At 43.2% G+C, this 19,983-nt stretch overlaps 1 protein-coding gene across 1 annotated transcript in view; it reads right to left on the bottom strand.

The window, feature by feature from the left end:
- Window positions 1-3,847: 3,847 nt before the first annotated feature.
- SLC10A7 (solute carrier family 10 member 7) overlaps window positions 3,848-19,983 on the bottom strand; it is a 257,064-nt gene continuing 240,928 nt past the window's right edge. The window contains exons 11-12 of the mRNA XM_030312964.2: window positions 8,663-8,808; window positions 3,848-6,370 (exon numbers count right to left, since the gene is read on the bottom strand). Of these exons, the coding sequence (XP_030168824.1) occupies window positions 6,341-6,370; window positions 8,663-8,808 (176 nt within the window). The 3' untranslated portion in view covers window positions 3,848-6,340. The remainder of the gene's footprint in view (window positions 6,371-8,662; window positions 8,809-19,983) is intronic.

The following is a 19,983-nucleotide window of genomic DNA, read 5'->3' as shown; positions in this document are numbered from 1 at the left end:
GTTTCCTAATCTGAAGACATCTGTCCCCTAGAATCAAAAAAGCAAGCTGGAGGGCCTTACAAGTTAACTCATTATTCAACAAGCATTTATTGAGGTTCCTATCATCAGGCAAGCATTCTGCTGTTTATCAGGGTTACAGAGATAAACAAAACAAGGTCCCCATCGAAAAAATGAATTATTTAGAGGGAGAGAGAGATATGTGGGCAAGGGTAATTTGGCACAAACCTGACGAGTGGTAGCATAGCAAGTGAAGAGATTCAGTAGGCAACTGGTAACCGATCCTTGTGTCTCATGGTGGTGGGGGCTGTGGTGGAATCCTAAAAATGGGGAGTCATTAGTGCTGAGGTACCGGCCATGTCAGCAACCCGGGTAGAAATCCAGGGTTCCTAATCTGTAAAATGGGAACAATTAGATCAATGTCAGAACTGTCATAAAGATTAAATGGGGTAATCCATGTGAAGCATTTAGCAGAGCACTCAGCACATGATAGGTGATTGATAAGTGTCAGCAGAGAGTGCCCTGGATCGGAGAAAGGTACTCCTGGAGGGGAAAAAAAAAAAAACCCAACATTTAAAAAGGTATTTTAAGACAGTGGCAGTGGGATGAAGAAGGTGGAGGTGAAGGAGAGGATTCGTAATAGAATTAATAGTCTGTAATAGAATTCAGACCTACCAGACTACTGAATATGAAAAGTGCAGGTAAAGTTGGAGGGGAAGTCTCCAGGCCTGGTTGCTGTGCCAACATAGGAGGCTGGCTTGGGGAGGACTGAGTGTGGAGAAAGGAGGAGGTGGCTGGCCTTTGCTTCAGGGCATAGGGGGTTAGAGGTGCCTTGAGGACACCCAAGTGTGAACGTCCGAATGTTGTCAGACGTGCACTCAGGGCTGCAGATCTGGGAGCTCTTGCTGGTTTACAGAAGGTGGCTGATGCTGTGACAGTGGCCCAAAAGTTCCCACTGGAAAAGGCAGGAGGGTGGGAGGGTGGAAAGAAAAATCGGAGACCAGAATTCCTGGAAATGGTTAACCTCAAGGGGGTGAGCGCAAAGGGGGCACGTGAAAGGGAAGCGAGCCTTTCCAGGGCCATGGTGGCACCCAACCGAGTGGAAAGGGAACATAGCCTGGATGCAGTGAGCTTAAGGAAAGGCCCTCTGAGAAAGCTTTGGCCACCGTGCCTGCTCTGGGAGCAGCTCCCAGTTCAGAACTCATCCCAGGCAGGCATTAGTCAATGCGAATCAATATGGAGGCAGTTCTGTCAACTGCTTTATCTGATGGTTCTTAGCCAGACTCAGGGTTTTTGGGGAAGTTGGGCAAAATTTCTCCTTGGAGTTCTTTGGAGAAGGCAGAAAAAGGCAAGACCTGGACGGCAGTGATGGGCAGGGAGGGCCTTTCAAGCCTTGCCAGAAGCCGGGGATTGCAGCAACCATGTTAAAATTCAGAATCAGGTACCCTCATTAACTGATGAAGTAAGACTGGTGCCCTGGTCACTTCCTGACTTGATTAGTGACATTTAATGGACTTTGTAATAGGTCTTTTGCATAATTAGAAGTCATGCAAAATCGAGCCCGACGCCTGACTCTACACGACCAGTGCGGTTTACCCAGGTCCCATCGGCTGTTGCGCAATAATAGCTGCCACTTACTGAGTTCCTGCCAAGTGGCAGGCGCTGTGACAAGCTGTTTGCAGGGATTATCTCATTCGATCCTAGCAACAAACCTAGGATGTCACACAATTCTCTTTGGCTTCATGAGCAGAGACGTGAGCTGTACAAATGGTATTTTGCCCCATCTTCAACATGCGTGGGACTTCTCAGGTAGGGCTGTGGGGGCGGCGGCTGAGGGGAAGGGGCACCATCAGAATACACCGCCCGTGAGATGCTAACGGCAGTGGGGCCCAGGGCAGGAAGTTGTGGGAAACATGAACTGGTGGAAAAGATACAGGATGAGTTTTGAGCACGTTGGCAAAACCAGCCCAGGGCACCACACCGACAGCACTGTGAACATCTAGAGTCAGAGTCTAGAACTTCCAGCAGTGCGCACAAATCGACACGGCTGCAAGGATTTCACATTTGGAACAGTGGGCAACGAGGGAATGATCAATGTCTGTGGCTGTGGCCAGGATCGATCTCTTCGGTGTGTTGCCTTTTCCTATCAGCAGACTCTGAGGCCCGGTCTCACAGAAACCCTGGTCTTCCTTCCCAGGATCTGGGTACCTGAGTTGACATCACAGGGGGAACATCTATGACTCAGCGTGGTGCTGTGATTTCAGCAGTCTCATCTGCACCCATGTTCACAAGCACATGGGTGCTGATGGATCCTTAGTGATCATCATTTACTTTCTTTTTTTAATTTTTAAAAAATGTTTATTTATTTTTGAGAGAGACAGACAGACCATAGGCAGGGGAGGGCAGAGAGGGAGACACAGAATCCGAAGCAGATCCAAGCTCTGAGCTGTCAGCACAGAGCCCGCCGTGGGGCTTGAAGTCACAGACTGTGAGATCATGACCTGAGCCAAAGTCGGACGCTCAACCGACTGAGCCACCCAGGGGCCCCAGTGATGGTCATTTACCATTTAATGCAGTTTCTCATAATGGGCTCTGTAGACAAATTTTCCAGGGTGTATGAGAAACTTTTTTTCCCCTTTAAATGAGGTTATGTTTAACTCACATTTGAGAAACTGTCATATCTTGTAAATAAGATTAGTTGGCTTACTAGAGAGAATAAAGTCTTGTAAGACCTTTTTGTTTATGTCTATATACAAACCAATGATAGGATAATAATCATACTAATCTGTATCTAGTCTTTATAGTACGTTAACACTTCTATAAGGAAAACTATTTTTTATGCATATATTCACTAATTCAGATCGACCCAACCTGATTTAGCCTGAATTATTGAGGGCTTACTGTTCTGTCAAAGCATAGAAGATGAAAGTTGTTTGCTTATCACATCTGCAATGTCACCTTGGAGAGTTAATATTTACACAGCTATGAAGTAATGTATTTTCTGAGTAGCTTGATGTAGCTCCACAGTTTTATTCAGGATCGGAACAGCAATAAAAAAGTCAGTTTTTCCTGTAAATTAGTAATGATCTAAACGTAGGGACGAGCTCTCTCATAATTTTGAAGCTTCATGTCCTACCCATTAAGATAACAATTGAGAAAGTCAACATGTATATTCTAGACACTATTCTGAGCCAGGCACTGTGCTAGGCACTATAGAGAAACAGAAATGAAGGCCACACTGTAGGAGACAAATGAAAGTAATGATTAGACAACGCAAAGGTTTCAGAAGGCTTGAGGGACAGGTTCTAAGGGCATGTTACAGGGAGCAAGTCTAGCACTGGCTGGGGAGGCAGGAAAGCTTCATGGAGGGGGTGGCATTTACAACAGCCTGTCAGGGCAAAGAGGATTGCGAAGCCAAGAAGGCAGCCAAAGAAGAACAAAAAAATAAGGAATTCTACACAAGGTAAGGCGCTCATAAAGACATACTGCGTTTGGAAAGGGCATTCCAACGTTTCATCTTTTCTATCCCTTGAGAAGATGACAAGGGGGCCTGAAATTCGAACTGCTTAAATTTGGTCCCTTCTCTTGGGTATGTTTGTCTTTCGGTCCTCACTCCTGTTGCAGAGAAAACAATGCTAACAAAAGAAGCAAGGGCTAATTTTGGATGTTAACATTATGCTGCGGTGGAGGTATTGATATGGGTATCTGGGAAGATTATGAAGCTTATGTGTATTTAACCACAAACGATGTAATAATACTGGAATGAATCAAGAGAAATCTAGAGAGACTTAGAAGGCCATAGGAATGTATCTGAAATCAGGTTAAAAATAAGCCACAGGTTCTCTTGTGATTTTGGAAACATCTCTGTTTAATCATAGAATTATCTGCATCTTCCATTCATCATAAATAACCCACTTCATTAACTTCAGCAATCCTTTTGTAAAAATTTGGTATTTAGCATAAACAAACACTGAACATTAGCCAGAGGTGTGTTAAACAAAATAGGGAAGAATTTTTTAAAAATACAAAACTTAAAACCGAGAAAAGGACACATGAAAAGATTAACAGTATCACCCATTAAAAAAATCAAATTTCATAACAACCGTTAAAAAAAAACAGGTGGAAAAATGAGTAAACATAAATACAATGTATTTCCTTCATAAACACATTTAGATAAAAGAATGCATAAATGGATAGCCTGACAGTGCATAACACAGAGCAAAATATTTTGAGATGAATAATTAAATCCCAATAAGCATGAATTAAAAATAAATTTTGATTTTATTTTTTATTCTTTATGGAAAAATATGCCACGGTATTTGTGTAAAAAAAGAAATGGGCATAAACCTATCACTAAAGCCACAAAATGCACTATGTAGAGATTATTTGAAAACAAAACATTTTTTAAAGCAAAAGATAAAATGTTATAGCATTTTCAGTTGAACCTTATCCCATTAATCACACCTACTATAGGTGTTAGATAATAGAGGTAGATAAGTTGGGGCAAAAAAAAAAAATCAGTATTCTAATCTAGAGAGAAAGATTTTTATAGCTCAGATGGACAGACAGACAATTCCATCTCCTCTGAAATTTAAAGAAGCTTGAGGGAACAAAACATGAAAATCTTCCTGTGCTCCATACGTAAGCATCAAAGGTATCGAGCAAAATTACTGGAGTTTTAGATACAGGGACATTCTTGGCAAATAGCCTGTTGAACAAGGATTTTTGCAGAGTCTGGCACTAGCCTTAAAATTTACAGTGAGGATAACTCTTGTGAAACTTACGAGGTTCAATAGTATTGAAATGGTCAGAAGTTACAGAGATGAGAGCTGGTCGGGACAATAATATAAATTTACAGTACTGATAAAGCCGGTAAGTTTCTATGGAATGATTTTTGTGTTGCTGACCAAATAACAACTAAACAGCTATTGAGGACAGAGTCAGCCTCTGTGAGACCCAGGATGCCAATACCGTCTATCAGATCAAGGAAGGACACGCAGAGAGGATGTGACAGAATGCTGTGCAGGAAGCAGAAGAAAATGTTCCCCTAATTGTATATATTACTTTCTTCTCTAGTTGGGTCCAGTAAAAGTTTGCTCAGCCACAGTAGAAGCAAACATGAACACTCTTTTGAAAGCTGATGCCCAATTGGGACATCATTTTATTTGGTATTTTGGTTAATGAATGTTTTTGCATTTTCTGTGCCCAGTTTTCTTTCCATATGTGTATATGTAACATTAGCTTGTATCCATGACCTTTATATTTTTATTTATTCATAAGAGCAATATGATTTAATTCTAAAAAATTGTTGCAAACGTTTGTCAAATCTGCCAAGGAAATTTTCGTCAATAACTTGTCTCAAGTGCCTTACGTGTGCTTAATTCAAGGATGTAACAGGCTGCTTCTGGCTAAAAGGGGCAATTTGTGCTCAGACATCTGTGTAACAAGAATAAATTCTGGTCTCAGTTGCGGAATGTGAATATAGTCTACCATTAATTGTTGCTGTTCTCCAACTGATGGTAACATTTTTGTGTCTTACATTTGTTGTTACGAGTTTGGGAGTGTGCTGGAAAACAGGTAAGAAAGAAATTATGGCAGAAAAAGGGAAAATATGTGAAATATAATTGTAAAAATCCTGAAAACTGAGTCCTGTAGTTTACCTCAAAACTTCCCTTACTTACAACTCAAACATCAGGCTCTTTCTTTGAAGCAGCTTATAATAAATTTAAGACATATAACACCGCCATCTCTTATAATGGGACTGAGGAGTTTCTGTGTGGAAACTATTTGAAGGAATGTCTAAAAAATGATGTCAAGAAATGCAGATAACTCATGCTTTTCAGCATCTATTCAATCTATGACCCCTGCTGAGTTGATAAGGAAGAGGCATGTCACAGTTGTAGAAAAAAAGAATCACACAGTAAATCAAAGTATTCATGAATAAGACTTTGGAAATTTTCACTGTCATCAGGAGGGCATCTTCCTGATGGGGTGACCTCATTTCAAACAGCACAGTAACTAGAACAGAGTTGTATTGCACCAAAGGTGGTACAAGGAAAGCATGTTTGCTTTTTGTCACGGTGACAGTTTCCTGTGGTAGGAAAAATAAATAAATAAACCACTCCAAAATACAGTACCACCCCTGGCAGTAACCAACGAAGTAGGTTTTGGAAATAACGCTCCTGTCAAATACATTTTAAGGCACTTAAACTGTTATATCATATTTTTGTGTAGAAAAATAAAATATGCATCGAAGCAACATTCACAAGTACGTGTCTTCGGAACTGTTTGTATGTACAATCCTGTACATATATACATCGCTACACGAAGGGCGCCATCTTCATTATACTGTTGGCCTCGTCAACTTCACTCCCTGTAAGAAAGGACAACGTGATGTTCAGAATTGGACAGTATCTATGAACAAAATGAAAGCATCAATCAACAGCAGATAATTTATGCTACTAGAAGGAAGAGGCAGCCCACCCCGATAGCCTCACATAACCAGTGATCCAAACCTCCAGACACAAACAGACCCATCTGCCCACCTCACCGGCCGGCAGACTTTGTCATCTCCCCAGCCTGACCTGGCTACTCACACTGTCCCACCAAACATGGATGGTTGCCATGCGTCTCAATCACTATTATTTGTAAAGCAGAGGAGACGCTCATGGATATGATTGACAGTTTGTATTTATTTTGTGGTCAAATGGGATGGGTAAATATTCCAAGCCTTCTGGATTATTCTAAGGTATCGATACCTCCCTTGTTTGGAGGAGTTCCCGTGCAAAAGGAAAATGAACAGCGTTGTCCAACTTTGCCTCCCTTTTGGAAATGCTTCAGTTACTCTGCAGAATAAATCCCAGAGCTTTAAAACAATTTTCTGTTCACTACAACTACATGTTTTTGATAGAATATTAGGATTTTCAAATAATTGTCTTCATTCTTTGTCAAAATGTATGTGTATAGATTCTGACCAACAGCGCACATACACACCGATAAATATAAATGGAAGTTTTCAAGAGGGATAAATAGTAAAAGAAATAAAAAGGTACTAAACCGCTCCTCTACCAACTCAGAGTGGGCAGATCAGAGCCCATAGTGGCACCCAGTACAGAACGGGAATGGCTAACGTTCTGGTAAATGACAGAATAAATGAAGGTGCTGGGTGGGCTAGCTTTTTCAAGTAGGTTCCTGGGGACCTAGGGCACTTCGTATAAAAGCGATGTTCTATTTTTGTCTGGGAGGTTCTTGTGGTATTGGGGCAAGATTCTGGAGGCCAAAGAGACCAGGGTTCTAGTCCTCACTCTAGCACTGATGAAGCCACCCATGTAGCCTTGGGCAAGTTGCTCAGCTCCCCAAGCCTACTTCCTAACCTGTACAGTGTGACAACAGAGCTCGCCGCGAATGGTGTTGTACATAGTAATGGGCAGCGGTGACAATAACGATACTTACAGCTGCTAGCTTTTATCAAACACCTGCCATTTAACCCTCTGTAACTCTAAAGAGTAGATATTATCATTAGTCTCAGAGTGGCAGAAACTGAGGTACAGAGAAGTGAAGTACGTGCCCGAGGTCACCCAGAAAGGAGGCAGCACAGCCCGTAGGCTTTTCAAGGTCCACACTCTGAACCAGGTAAATGTTGGGATGCGCTTGGCACACAGAGCTCAATGGGTGTCGTGTGGCTCTTCCATTTTCAGGACGCTAAGGACACAACATAGGGCACTCCCCTGCCACTGGATGTCTCTTTTTGCCTATGCTTCTCCTGATAACAGTTGCCATGCTGTGTATAGGCTCAGAGAAGTCCTGTAAGGTCTGAGCTGCTGGGAAGGAGACAACTCTGTGGATGCTTCGATGGTATATTGCAGCAACTAAACTTTGTGTGAATCACCTGGCCGATTTTATTTGGGCTGATAATTTAGGAAATAAAATCTACAGATATCAAATAAGTAACAAGACTCTGAGCTAAGTGTAGTGAAGTTGACATTGTGTTAATTTTGTTAATTAAATTATTTAAATGCCCAAACACATAGTTTTGCTGTGCAAAGAAGTTATTAGGTGTCTAGAATATTAAAAAAATAGACATTTTAGATAAACCCAGGTGCTGTCACATTTATTTATTTAATTTTTTAAAAGTTTTATTCATCTTTTTTGAGAGAGAGAGAAGGAGAACACGAGCAGGGAAGGGGCAGAGAGAGCGGGAGAGAAAGAATCCCAAGCAGGTTCATGCTGTCAGCATGGAGCCCGATGTGGGGCTCGAACTCATGAATCATGAGATCATGACCTGAACCAAAATCAAGAATGGACACTTAACTGACTGAGCCACCCAGGTGCCCCGGGGGGTATCACATTTAGAAAGGCATGTGAAATCAGGACACGTATGAAAAAGACAGGGTGGGGGAAAGATGGTGAACACCTGAGAGGAGGGGTACAGATATTTTGAGTATATTCACCTTTACCCATTGCAATTTGCCCTTCAATTAACCCTCAGTCTTCCTTTTCAAATAAAATGGATCAATGCATCATTATTATTACTGTGATTAGTTAAGAAAATATGTACTTGAGAATGAGAATATGCTAGCAAAACTTAAAGAATATGAACAGCTAAGATTCAGAAATAGCATTTCAATCTAATTTGGATTTAAATGAGATCTTGCCAGAGTCTTACCTTCTGCCTTGACACCATCCAAGACTTTATCGTTGGCACTAACACACTTCCCAGAAGGATCTGAACTGGGTGGTATATGAGTAAGGGCACGGATATTAGAGAGAGGTGCTCATGGCCTGCAAACACTATCTTCAGCATTGGAATTCCTGGTGGACAAAGAAGACAGAAAATCTAGAGGCAAATTCAGTCTGTCATCAAACTAAAGACACACTCCAATAAAACCGGAATTTTGAACTGGGTCATTATCATCTTTCCCCCCGAATGTATTCATAGGGAATGTCTCAAACACATAATCAAATCTTTCCATCTTCCTTTCACTACATAGCTCTTCCCAGAACAGATTAAAGCTGAAAAGGTGATCAGTGTTCAACGGCACCAATAATTCCCACTGCAAATCAGCAGCCTGTCTACCGAGGAGAGGGGAGAAGAGTTGCTTCTCAGAAGGCTGAAAAATAATAGTAAGGAAGAGGTCCAAAATGGATCCTTCCGTGCTTAGTAGTGAAATAGACTGCTGGTGTTTAGGAGGGAGGCCTGCTTGACACCATTTCAAAGTCCCAAAAGTTCACTCTTGAGAATCGAAAGGATATGGTAAGATAACATATGATATACATTGTTATAAGTAGGAGGATACTTTTGCCAAGTGAATGTTAATAAAGTCTTTGCCCCTTCTCTTTTGGCCAAGGATCCCAAAGCTCTTTACGAGCTACTGTGTACGGCAAGTGAATTCTACGATGAGTGCTGAACGTTTAAGCCCCACAGTGAAAGTCTTAATGGAGCTCAGGTAAATGAATACAGCTTTGTGAATCTACCACTCTATAATACCAAGGGCAAAGTCTGCAGATTTTGTAAACAGCTGCCTATGTGTGTACCTATTAGGCTTTTATAACAGAAATCAGACACCGGCAATTTGACTATTATTACCAATTGTTTCAATGTGGCCCAGTTGTCAGAATTCCTGTGTATGTATGTCTGCTTTTTCAACGGAATGGCTTTAATAGCTTAGCTTCCTTCTTGTTTCTTTGAGAACAGCCTCTGGAAAGGACTCAAGGTCCTAAACATGCACAATGATGGCACATAAATAACTTTTTATTATAACCCACTGAGGAAAGCTCTGCTTTTTCAATTATTTTTACCTTCTAATAAATTTCAAACCTTTATGCAAAAATGTATTTCATAGCCGCTTTCTTTTTCATAGCCTCACAAATCATTGCCGTAAACTGAAGACACTTAACTCATCCCCAACGATCTCTCTCTCACAGCTCTGAAAGGACATGCTTAGATTTTTGTAGTTTCTGTCTTCTCACTAATAGAAAAAAAACAAAAGAGCTTTCTTTTTAAAAATAATATACTTCATCAGGGGCACCTGGGTGGCTCAGTTGGTTGGGCATCCGACTTCAGCTCAGGTCATGATCTTGCGGTTCATGAGTTTGAGCCCTGCATCGCGCTCTGTACTGATGGCTCGGAGCCTAGAGCCTGCTTTGGATTCTGTGTCTCCCTCTCTCTCTGCCCCTCCCATGTTCGCACTCTGTCTCTCTCTCAAAAATAAATAAACATTAAAAAATTTTTTTAAAAATACACTTAATCAACTGACAGTTGAAAAGCAGCATCTGATATTACACTCCTGGGAAGTTCTTGCGACGAGAAAAGACCAGAACATTCTCCTCCTGTTTCCAGGAGAGATTATTTGGCCCAAAGGGATGATGTTAAGTAGCCGGTGGGTGCAGGTGGAGTCAAAGTAGGGCTGAAGGGAACGAATAGAAATACAGAGACATTTGTCCCCGTAAATGATCAGAGCAAAGATTCTGACCCAAAGTTCGAGGACCATGGCTGCTGGGCTAAATCACCTGAGTTACCCTTTTTTGGCAAAGACTCAGGCTCTGTGTCTTTCTCCGGCAAGCTTAAGTAGGCTCTGAAGGGAAGCCAGAGATACAGTCACGGGGCTGCTGCTGCAATAAATAAACAAATAATCGCTGCAAAGAGGCATCTCCTCAGGCCTTGCCTGAGATAGGAGGCATCTCAGGGCAAGCCACATCAGAGGTTCACCTTAGTGTAAGGAATTAGGTACAGAGATGTGGCAGTAATGACGATGAGAATTGTTGTTATGCAATGAGTGCTTACTACATGTCACGTGCTGCCAAAGTGCTCTCCCATATTAATGGAATTAAGCCTCCCAATAACCCTTGGAGGCTGATGAAAACTACTGTTTGCACTATTTTTCTGATGAGGAAAGAGGCACCTCATGGTCAGGAAGCTTTTCCAGGTGGGGGGGTCTGAACTGCAACCCAGGCAATCTCGTGTTCCAGTTCTCTGGGCTAGGTAAGGGTCAAGGCCTCCGAGGTCTTCAGTTCAAGATGCCATGGGGACGGCAGCTTCGTTAGGCAGAAATGGAACTTTTTGGTGTGTAAACGCTTTCTAGTCCAGAAGTTCTTTTGGAACTCATTCCCCTTGGATGCTTCCCAGAAGCACTTCCAGAAGCAGAAGACGTCATCAAACTCCCCTGCCACCCATACCGGATGTTCCTGTGATTTCACATGCTCGAGGAGCTAGGTGATGGCTAGGACAACCCCAGTAGTGTCAAGGGCACACAGACAGAAAGATGGAGCCAAGCCTTTACTCGCAGGAAGCTTCCAGTGTACAAGTGACCTTCTACCTTCACACCATTTGTGTGAAGTTCTCTTCTGGGCCGGTTCTTCAGCTCCTAGATGTAATCTTCAAACACACCCTTCTGTACACTGCTCCAGGATGGGGCTGGGACTCTGCAAACATCACCCGTCCTTGGCAGCCGACTCCGTGGATGGTTCTGCCAACCGGGGCACTAGAGGAAGGCTGGAGGAGGAGGAGCTTGGGGTTCCTGATGGCCACAGCGCCTTCAGGGAGTGGCAGTGGTTGGCTCCAGCAGATAGGTCCTTGTGCCCCTCCTAAGAGGCCTCAGCCCCCGTTTCCTCCTCTAAGCTTCTAGGCTCTGACAACCCCCACTTCTTCCCTTTGTTCACCCAGCTCCCGCTGCTACCTGTGGTTATTATTCCTCTTTTGTCCTCACGGTCCCCTTTCCCCCTTTCGCGTTTCCCCACACTGTTTACTCTTTCCTACGTGAAAGAGTGTTTTCCCTTTTTCCTGATGGACCTGGTGGTACAGACGCTTTTCTTACGCTGCCTTGTAGTGCACGTATTCACTCCCCACAAAGAGAAGGGGTCCGTGATGACTACCAGCTGCCACGGACATGTGTCGGGTTAAACAGGGATTTCTTCTCACTTTATGTGCCTGCAATACCCCCTTGTTAATCATTAATCACATTTCCTATCACTATCACTCGAAGTGACTAATGTTAAAAATATGATTGAACATGATGTAATAGAGGAAAAAAACTTAGCTTCCAGAGATCAGGACCCAAGTCCCTTTCACATGTCCTCGCTTACTCTCGTATGGCAGATGTGCAGCTCCGTCTCTTGGTGAGGGGAGGGGGACCCCAGCAATTCAGGTCATATGTTATTCATTTCCGAAATCTTCATTTTCTTTCAGTCTCTCTCTTTTTTTTTTAATGTTTATTTCTGAGAGAGAGAGAGAGAGAGAGAGAGAGAGCAAGCGAATGGGGGAGGGGCAAAGAGAGAGAGGGATACAGAGGATCCAAAGAGGGCTCTCCGAGCTGACAACAGCGAGCTGGATGTGGGCTCGAACTCACGAACCAGGAGACTATGACCGGACCAAAGTCAGAGGCTCAAATGACTGAGCCACCCAGATGCCCCTTTCCTTCAGTCTTAAAATCCACCTTACTTTTCAATCATTTGATTTCTACTTTCCTTTTCAATTATTTGAGTTTTTTCTCCAATCTCTTATTTATCTCCATCTTTCCATCTCTCTTTTTCCCTACTGTTCTTTCAGCCTCCCGCCCAACTCTAGTAGACCCTTCACTCTGCATTTTCATTTCCTCGAAGGTCAGTGTAGAAAGAAATTGGGAGAAGCAGAGCGAGGGTTCACTTTTCCATGTTGGAGTGTCTCATGCTATGGTGGCCATCACTTGGAAGCAGTGAGGTCAGTACGTCAGTTCCAGGGCATCTGTGTCACGTTGCTGGCACTATTAGGATGACAACGCAAAATTCAACAGAGACGTAAGGAACCTGTAAGGGCCACGATTTCCGTCAGTTGGTCATGAACTTGGCAGAACACAATCTTCAAGCCAAATCAGAACACCAGCAGTGGCTCTTGTTCCAGAAACCTATGTCACGCACCACCTTCCACCCTCTTTACTCACTTGTTTAATAACTCGCTCCATCATTTGTTCGTTCAGTTAGCACTCATGGAACTTATTAACTGCTCTGTGAAAGAGCGAGGAATGCCGGGAATGGAATGTGACATAACCCACACTGGTGGCTTCCCAGGCACCCCTGTGACCGCTCACACCTCCTCCCCATAAACTTCCTTCAGGGCAATCTGCTCTCCACTGCATTCCCACACTATGTCCCACAACCACACGAAGGTCTCTCTGACTTGAGGTCTGTTCTGTCGAAGCTATTTTCCACTCTGTGGCCAGAGTGAGCACAAAATCGGGTTACATCAAATCCCTCGGGAGTTTGTCACATAGGGGAGACTCCTAGGTGTGGTACACAAGGACCCTCCTGACCTGGCCCCTACCCGTCCCTGTGTGTCTCACACTCCCCCACTCCTCACTCTGTGCTCCAGCCGGGAGGAGCTCCGCGCTGCCCTCCTCGCCCTCCCTGCCACGTGCCCAGGCCCCAGCGCTGTCCCCCAGCCTTTGCACTCGAGCTCCTTTTGCCTGGAATGCCCTTCACCCACTTCTCGAGCCCTCTCCTCCAGTGGCCCTCAGTTCTTTTTTTTTATTTTTAAAAAAATTTTTTTTCAATGTTTATTTATTTTTTTTGGGACAGAGAGAGACAGAGCATGAACGGGGGAGGGGCAGAGAGAGAGGGAGACACAGAATCGGAAACAGGCTCCAGGCTCTGAGACATCAGCCCAGAGCCCGACGCGGGGCTCGAACTCACGGACCGCGAGATCGTGACCTGGCTGAAGTCGGACGCTTAACCGACTGCGCCACCCAGGCGCCCCCAGTGGCCCTCAGTTCTTAAGTCGCCTCCTCTGGGATGCCATCTTCACAGTCGCCCACTGGCCTTCAGGTCCTCTCCACTCTGTGCTCGCCTGACCCGCAGCACATTCCAGCCTCGTGCTCACCGCGAGTACTACCACTGCCGGTCCTTAGGAGCTGCCCTCACTAAGGTGGCAGCTGAGGGTCAGCAGCTGTTTCCTCTTCATCTCTGAGCACATAGTGGGTGCTCAAAAGGAGTGTGTCGAGTGAATGGATTTCTATTTTTCAAGATCCCACCATAAATTTACCGTGCAGACTATCACTCCGTTTTCATTATCTTCTTTAAGTAGGGGGAAAAAATGGCAATAATTAAAAAAAAAAAAAACAAACTTACTAGAAAGAGTTTTCTTTTTAAAGTAAAATTTAAATATAGGACTCTTTTCATCTTGCTATCACTGCAGTAATATAAATGAAGCAAATTAATTTTAATGCTCCCAGGTACTGATTCTGTGTCACCATGGTTGACAGGATCCAACTAGACTTTATGAGATGGCATTTGACTTTATGGAAGTGAACACTATGCCTGCATTTACAATTTTACGGGGGCTTTAAGCTGTCATGCTGAAAAATGTTTATAAAACATTAATCAAAAATGCCTCTTTAATACAATGCATTGTCTGAAAGATGTTAGAAGGCGCATATTGTAAATGGATTCTTTTTCTGACTAAAGTAATTTCCACCAAAAGCATTTCCCCATTGCTCTACAAGTACACTGTGTGGATAGATAAAGAGCACTTTCCCAGCACATTACTACCTGCTCCAAACACTTGGGAAATCAGTAATGTACAGCATGCCATATTTCCATGTCACACATGACACATTCGTCTAAAATTATCCAACAGAGTTTGACACTGAGGCACATTCCATACGCAGGGCTTTCAACTGACATCTGCCAAGTAGGAACTTCAAGTGAGAGCTTTCTTCTTCTAACAAGCGAGTAAGGGGTTTCTTTTATCCTATACCCAGGATGGAAAGGATAAAACAATACGTACAAGAACAAGTTTTTTTTTTCCTTCCTATTTTAAAAATGTTTATTTTATGTTCTCTGAATTAGAAAATTCCCTTTGTATTAGTGTTCAAGCTTCAACAGTTTCTATGTTCTATCGGATGGGCAGTTTTTAATTGTTCCTTGGGAAACATTTATCTTTCCAGGTTAAACACGGACTTTGATTTAGCCCACACTGAAGGCAGAAGGCTGCTCTATTGTTCACGACATAAAAACTATCTACTTCATATCATAGTTCAGTTTACTTACCTGTAGGTGCACAATGTTCTCACCATCTGTCCATCCACCCATCCATCCATTCCTTCGTTAAAATATACTTTTTGGACCTCTGCCCTGTGTGAGTCACTCTTCTAGGTGCTGACCATATAAGGTCAGTAGCACTGCCAAGGCCTCTGCCTTCCTGGGGCTCACCTTCCTGTAGCTCTTGCCCTGATACCTCAGCTTTCCTCCGCCAGAGGGACAAGTGTCAGCATGGTGAGTGTAACCCGTTCTGTCACTGGCTTCCCCACTTTCTACAACTCAAAGTTTGGCAATTATCTTCGACCAACCCCATTTGTCTTCTTACCCCTAGATCAAGCCACCGAAATCTGTAGATTCTTTCCTCCGCCTGCCACTCCCCTTCCCCCTCGGTTTTCACTGCCACCTTCCTAATTCCGTACCTCATAAAGGCAAGCTGAGATTACTCTTATAGCCTCCTGACATAACCCATCTTCAGAGTCTTCCCTTCATCAATCCTCCAAACCACGGCCAAATTAATCTTCCTACAACCCACATTAATTAAAGCCAATACCCTGCTCAAGAATTACAATGACTGTCCAGTGCCCATTCATCACGTTCTCTACCTATTCAACTTCAGTGAAAAACAGTTACTACCAGCACCATTTTGTAAGTGCTTACCGCGTGCGAAGTGCTTTGCCTGCATTATCTCATTTAATCCTTGCAACAGCCCTATGGAGTGGGGGCAATTTTCCCATTTAGGCATGAGGGAACTGAGGTTGAGAGCAGTTAAGTGGCTTGCCTGACATCATGCATCATGCATTTCAGTAGAGGCGGAATTGGACCTCAGTCTATTTACTTGTAATCACTGAGCTATGCCAACTCCATTAAACCAAACTTTCAGTTGTCAATTGCAGTTCTCAGCTCAGGTCTAGCACTTTCTTGTCTCTGTGAAAGCCCAGCCTCTGCTGGACCTTGCCCTTTCTCTCTATGCACCTAAATCCTATGGGTTCATTCAGGCTCAGCTTTATATTTCCTCTACCGTGAAGGTGGCCTCCCTACTGATTTCTTCCTCTTTTGAGGCAAGAAGATGCTCTTCCTCCTGCATCAGATAAACTAGCATTTGCTTATGTTGCCATTATTTTCTTTGGTGTAGGTTTTGTTTTCCCCTGACCATAGGCAAAGTATAGCATTCTTCTTTTAAACTCCTGCAGTATTTAAGCACAGGACTGGTACTTAATAAATGATTGATTACTTAAGAATAGATACTAAAGTAATGTTTCCTATTTAAGAAGACAGGATATGGAACACATAAATACTAGCTGCTTCGCTAGATTGCAAAGAGAGTGCATTCACACACTCCTTGGGGAGAGGACTGTATTTCCTAGGACAAAATACACTTGCTATTGCAGGAAGGAAAGAAACTGGACTGACTGAGGAACACGAAATTTGAAACGAGTACTAAATTGTGGAGTAGGAGAGGAAATATGTTGGAAAACAGCCTCTGCGTCCCTCGAAGTCTAATATGACACTCACATTCCCACTTAGCAAAGATAGCGTGTATTCCAATCACCTGGATCACTTCCTGTCTTTTAGGGGTTCATTCGCCTGAATTCACATGACTTGTTTTCCATTTAAATGCTTTCTCAGACTTTTCACTGAGGTTTGGAGAGAGCTGCTGGCAAATCTGGAATCCAGTTGCTTCTCTCTTCCGTCGTCATGGTGATTTCCCACTTTTGTTTAGTCTGTTCTTAGTTAGAAACATCCATAAGTTTACTATCTAAATGTCCTACACATTGTTATTGAATTCTATCTCTTCCTCAGTGAATCTCTCAGAAAAGCCCATGTTTGCCTTTAAAAGTCATTGGGATAGATGGTCTCCCCAGTCATAATATAACCCAGGAAGGCAGTCGCTGTTTAAGACACTCTTCTCCCACATCACTAAATGCCAATCTCTGTGTTCCCTTCTCACACATGCGCGCATGCACACACACACACACACACACACACACACAGTCTTTCTCTTTAGAGACAAGTACTCACAAAACGTCAAACTCACTGGCACTAATTTATCTCAATTACTAAACAAGGGAGCAATTACATGCCATTTCTAGAGCACAAAATGATACCATGATAAAGTGCAACAAGTTTTAGAATTTGGTTAGAAAAGGCTTTCAGGTGAGATTTACCTAAAGCGAGCTAATTTTCAGTAATATAGCTGTCATTTTCATGCAGCCATTTATAATTTATTATATCCAGTAACCTACGTGAGGCAGGTCAGTGTAGGAGTTAAGAAGCCTGACACAGAAGTCAAAGAGCCCTGGGTCAGCACGTGCACCACTTCCCACCTGTGTGACCTTGGTTGGGCAAGTTATTTAGCCTCAGTTTTCACATCTGTAAAGTGTACCTACTCTGTAGGTTTGGGGCTTTTGTCTTTTTTAATAGACAGTAAGTGAAACAATGTACAAAGTCCATTATGTGTCAGACAATCTTCTAGGTGCAGTGAATAAATGGGCAATCGCCCCCTTCCACTGCCTTCAAGGAGTGTATGCTGTTACTCATTTAATAGGGAGAGAAGATAGAGGATACCAGGCCAAATCAAGGCAAAGAGCAAATTCCACGCAGTAACAAAATCATGACACACGGCAGCGAGAAAATGCAGCACTGCTGTCTAGGGAAACAGTTGTTAGGCAAATGGTTTCAGTGAACGTTTGTGTTATTCTGATTTTTGTCTCTTGTTTGGAGGGGGTAAAACGAAAGGCCATCTGCTTCTAGGTTGAATGGTTATGGCTTGGCTTGTTAGAGGCCTGCTGGATTCGTCAAGAGCTACCCTAAGGTGTGGCCTTTTGGAGCAGCTGCTATTTAGTCTGCACAGCCCCCAGAATTCTATTCTGCTTACAATCCTGGCTATTCTAGAACTCCTCCCCCAATCCCCTCCCCCCAGCCTTCCAAACCCATCTGGAATGTTCTGAAGGCTGGCAAGTCAACTTCCTGCAGATTCCCTCAGGACTGCGGACAGGATGTCACAGATCTTCTCCTCACTCCCATCTAAATAACTGGTCTTTTGTGCAAATTCTCCAAGGTACTTTAATATGCAGATTACACTGCTTCACCCTTGCCAATGATTTACATTTCACTTTCCTCCCCGGTCTTTTTGTGTCATTCCATCCTTAACTGCAATCTCCTGCCCTATTATCTTTGGCGTTACCCCACCACAGCATCAGAAAGCCTACTGCTGCTTTATGACACACAGAAGAAGACATTTTTGTCCTTTTTTACAAAGAGGCATCCAAAATGAGGTACAACTAAATAACATATGCAGATAGGAGCTCTCTCGCACTTTCCCCAGTGTCCCAGTGGGTTCACGGAACCCACATAGAAGTCGAACATTTCCAAAGTGCTCAATACAAAGGCAACAACAGCAGCTCCGGGATCTCTGACGAACCCCCTTGGCTAGGCCTCTGGCAGAAAAACACGGCAATCCTGCACCAGTTTAACAGATATCTACAAATGGAATTTTAATTTCTAACCTCCGAAGCCCAAAATATGTCATAGGGTTATCTCTGTAGCTGGCGTACGAGAGGGGAGGGGACACTTTACAATCCACACAGGAGACGTCAGCAAACGTGCGTCACAAACTGGCCTCAAACACCCCCTCTGTTTTCCTCTCAGGGGCTCACACTGCTCTCCGGCCACCCTCCCCTCCACACTTAGGAAGACTTTAAATGTCAGATGTCTTTTCTGATGTGAAACTTTAGACATTTATCCTTCATCTTTCAAAACCGTAATTCAAGAATATATATATTTTTTTTATCCAAAAGGGAGAATTAGGTCTGCAAGAGCAGGACAATTAACAAATATAAGGTTACAAACTACACATCTAAGGCCATTATTAAGAAAAAGGAACCACCTTTCCAGTAATCAAAAGCTTTAGAAAAGAGAGAGCAGTATCCATGTTTCAGTCTTTCAACAATCCCACCTCGTACAGAACTTCAGAAGTCATATCTGGAGTTCATAGATTTTTTTTTAAGTTTATTTATTTGTTTATTTTGAGAGAGAGAGAGCGAGAGAGAGAGAGCGAGAGAGAGAGAGAGCGCACACTAGCAGGGGAGGGGTAGAGAGAGAGGGAGAGAGAGCATCCCAAGCAGGCTCCACACTGTCAGCGCGGCGCGAACTCACGAACAGTGAGATCATGACCTGAACTGAAATCAAGAATCGGATGTTTAACCGACTGAGCCACCCAGGTGCCCCACTGAGTTCATGGACGTTTTTGATCTTCATTTGTGTGTTGGAAAGGCACTACAGGGTACAGAAGACAATTACACAGGGCTTGCTATGTGTCAGGTACCATTCTGAGAGTGTGCAAACATCAGTTCATTCACTCCTCATGCTTACAGTGTGAGTAAAGCTACCATTCTTGTCTCCACTTTTCAGATGAGGAAACTGAGGTCACCATCAGTACAAATTTCCCCAAGGCCACGCACAGCTGGTGACTGGATGTAGCTGGGATGTGAATACAGACAGACTGGCTCCAGTGTCTGTGGTCTTCAACCATACTCTGTGCTTGCAATGCCTGAAATGCTGATTTGTTGGGGTACTTAGGAACCCCAGAGAAAAGAGATGCTTGATAATATTAACATCGAAAACAGAGGGTGAAACCTAAGAAAAATAATATTTACACAAGAGAAGTCTGAAAGGAAAAGAGAGGTACGCCTTTCAACAAAGGTGGCTATGTGACCGGCCTTTTACTTGCTTCAAATAAAAGGTGGCTTATGATCATTTTTGGCCCTTTAGGAAAATAATAGATTGTGTTTTAGTCTTCAGTTACCTGGGCTGTAATCCCATCACTTTGCTGAAAGTTTTATGTAAATAAAGATGCAAGAAAAGACCAAAACGAGCAGCTGGTGTTATTTCTGTTCTGAAACAGGTACGTTCTGATTGGAAAAGACGTTTAATGAATGGCCTGAGCCGACTCACCAGATGCTGACAATGAAACATTTA

This window comes from Lynx canadensis, chromosome B1 (assembly GCF_007474595.2).
Source record: "Lynx canadensis isolate LIC74 chromosome B1, mLynCan4.pri.v2, whole genome shotgun sequence".
Taxonomy (NCBI): Eukaryota; Metazoa; Chordata; class Mammalia; order Carnivora; family Felidae; genus Lynx; species Lynx canadensis.
The sequence above is the reverse complement of the archived record's forward strand: the minus strand, read 5'-3'. Positions and strand labels throughout refer to the sequence as shown.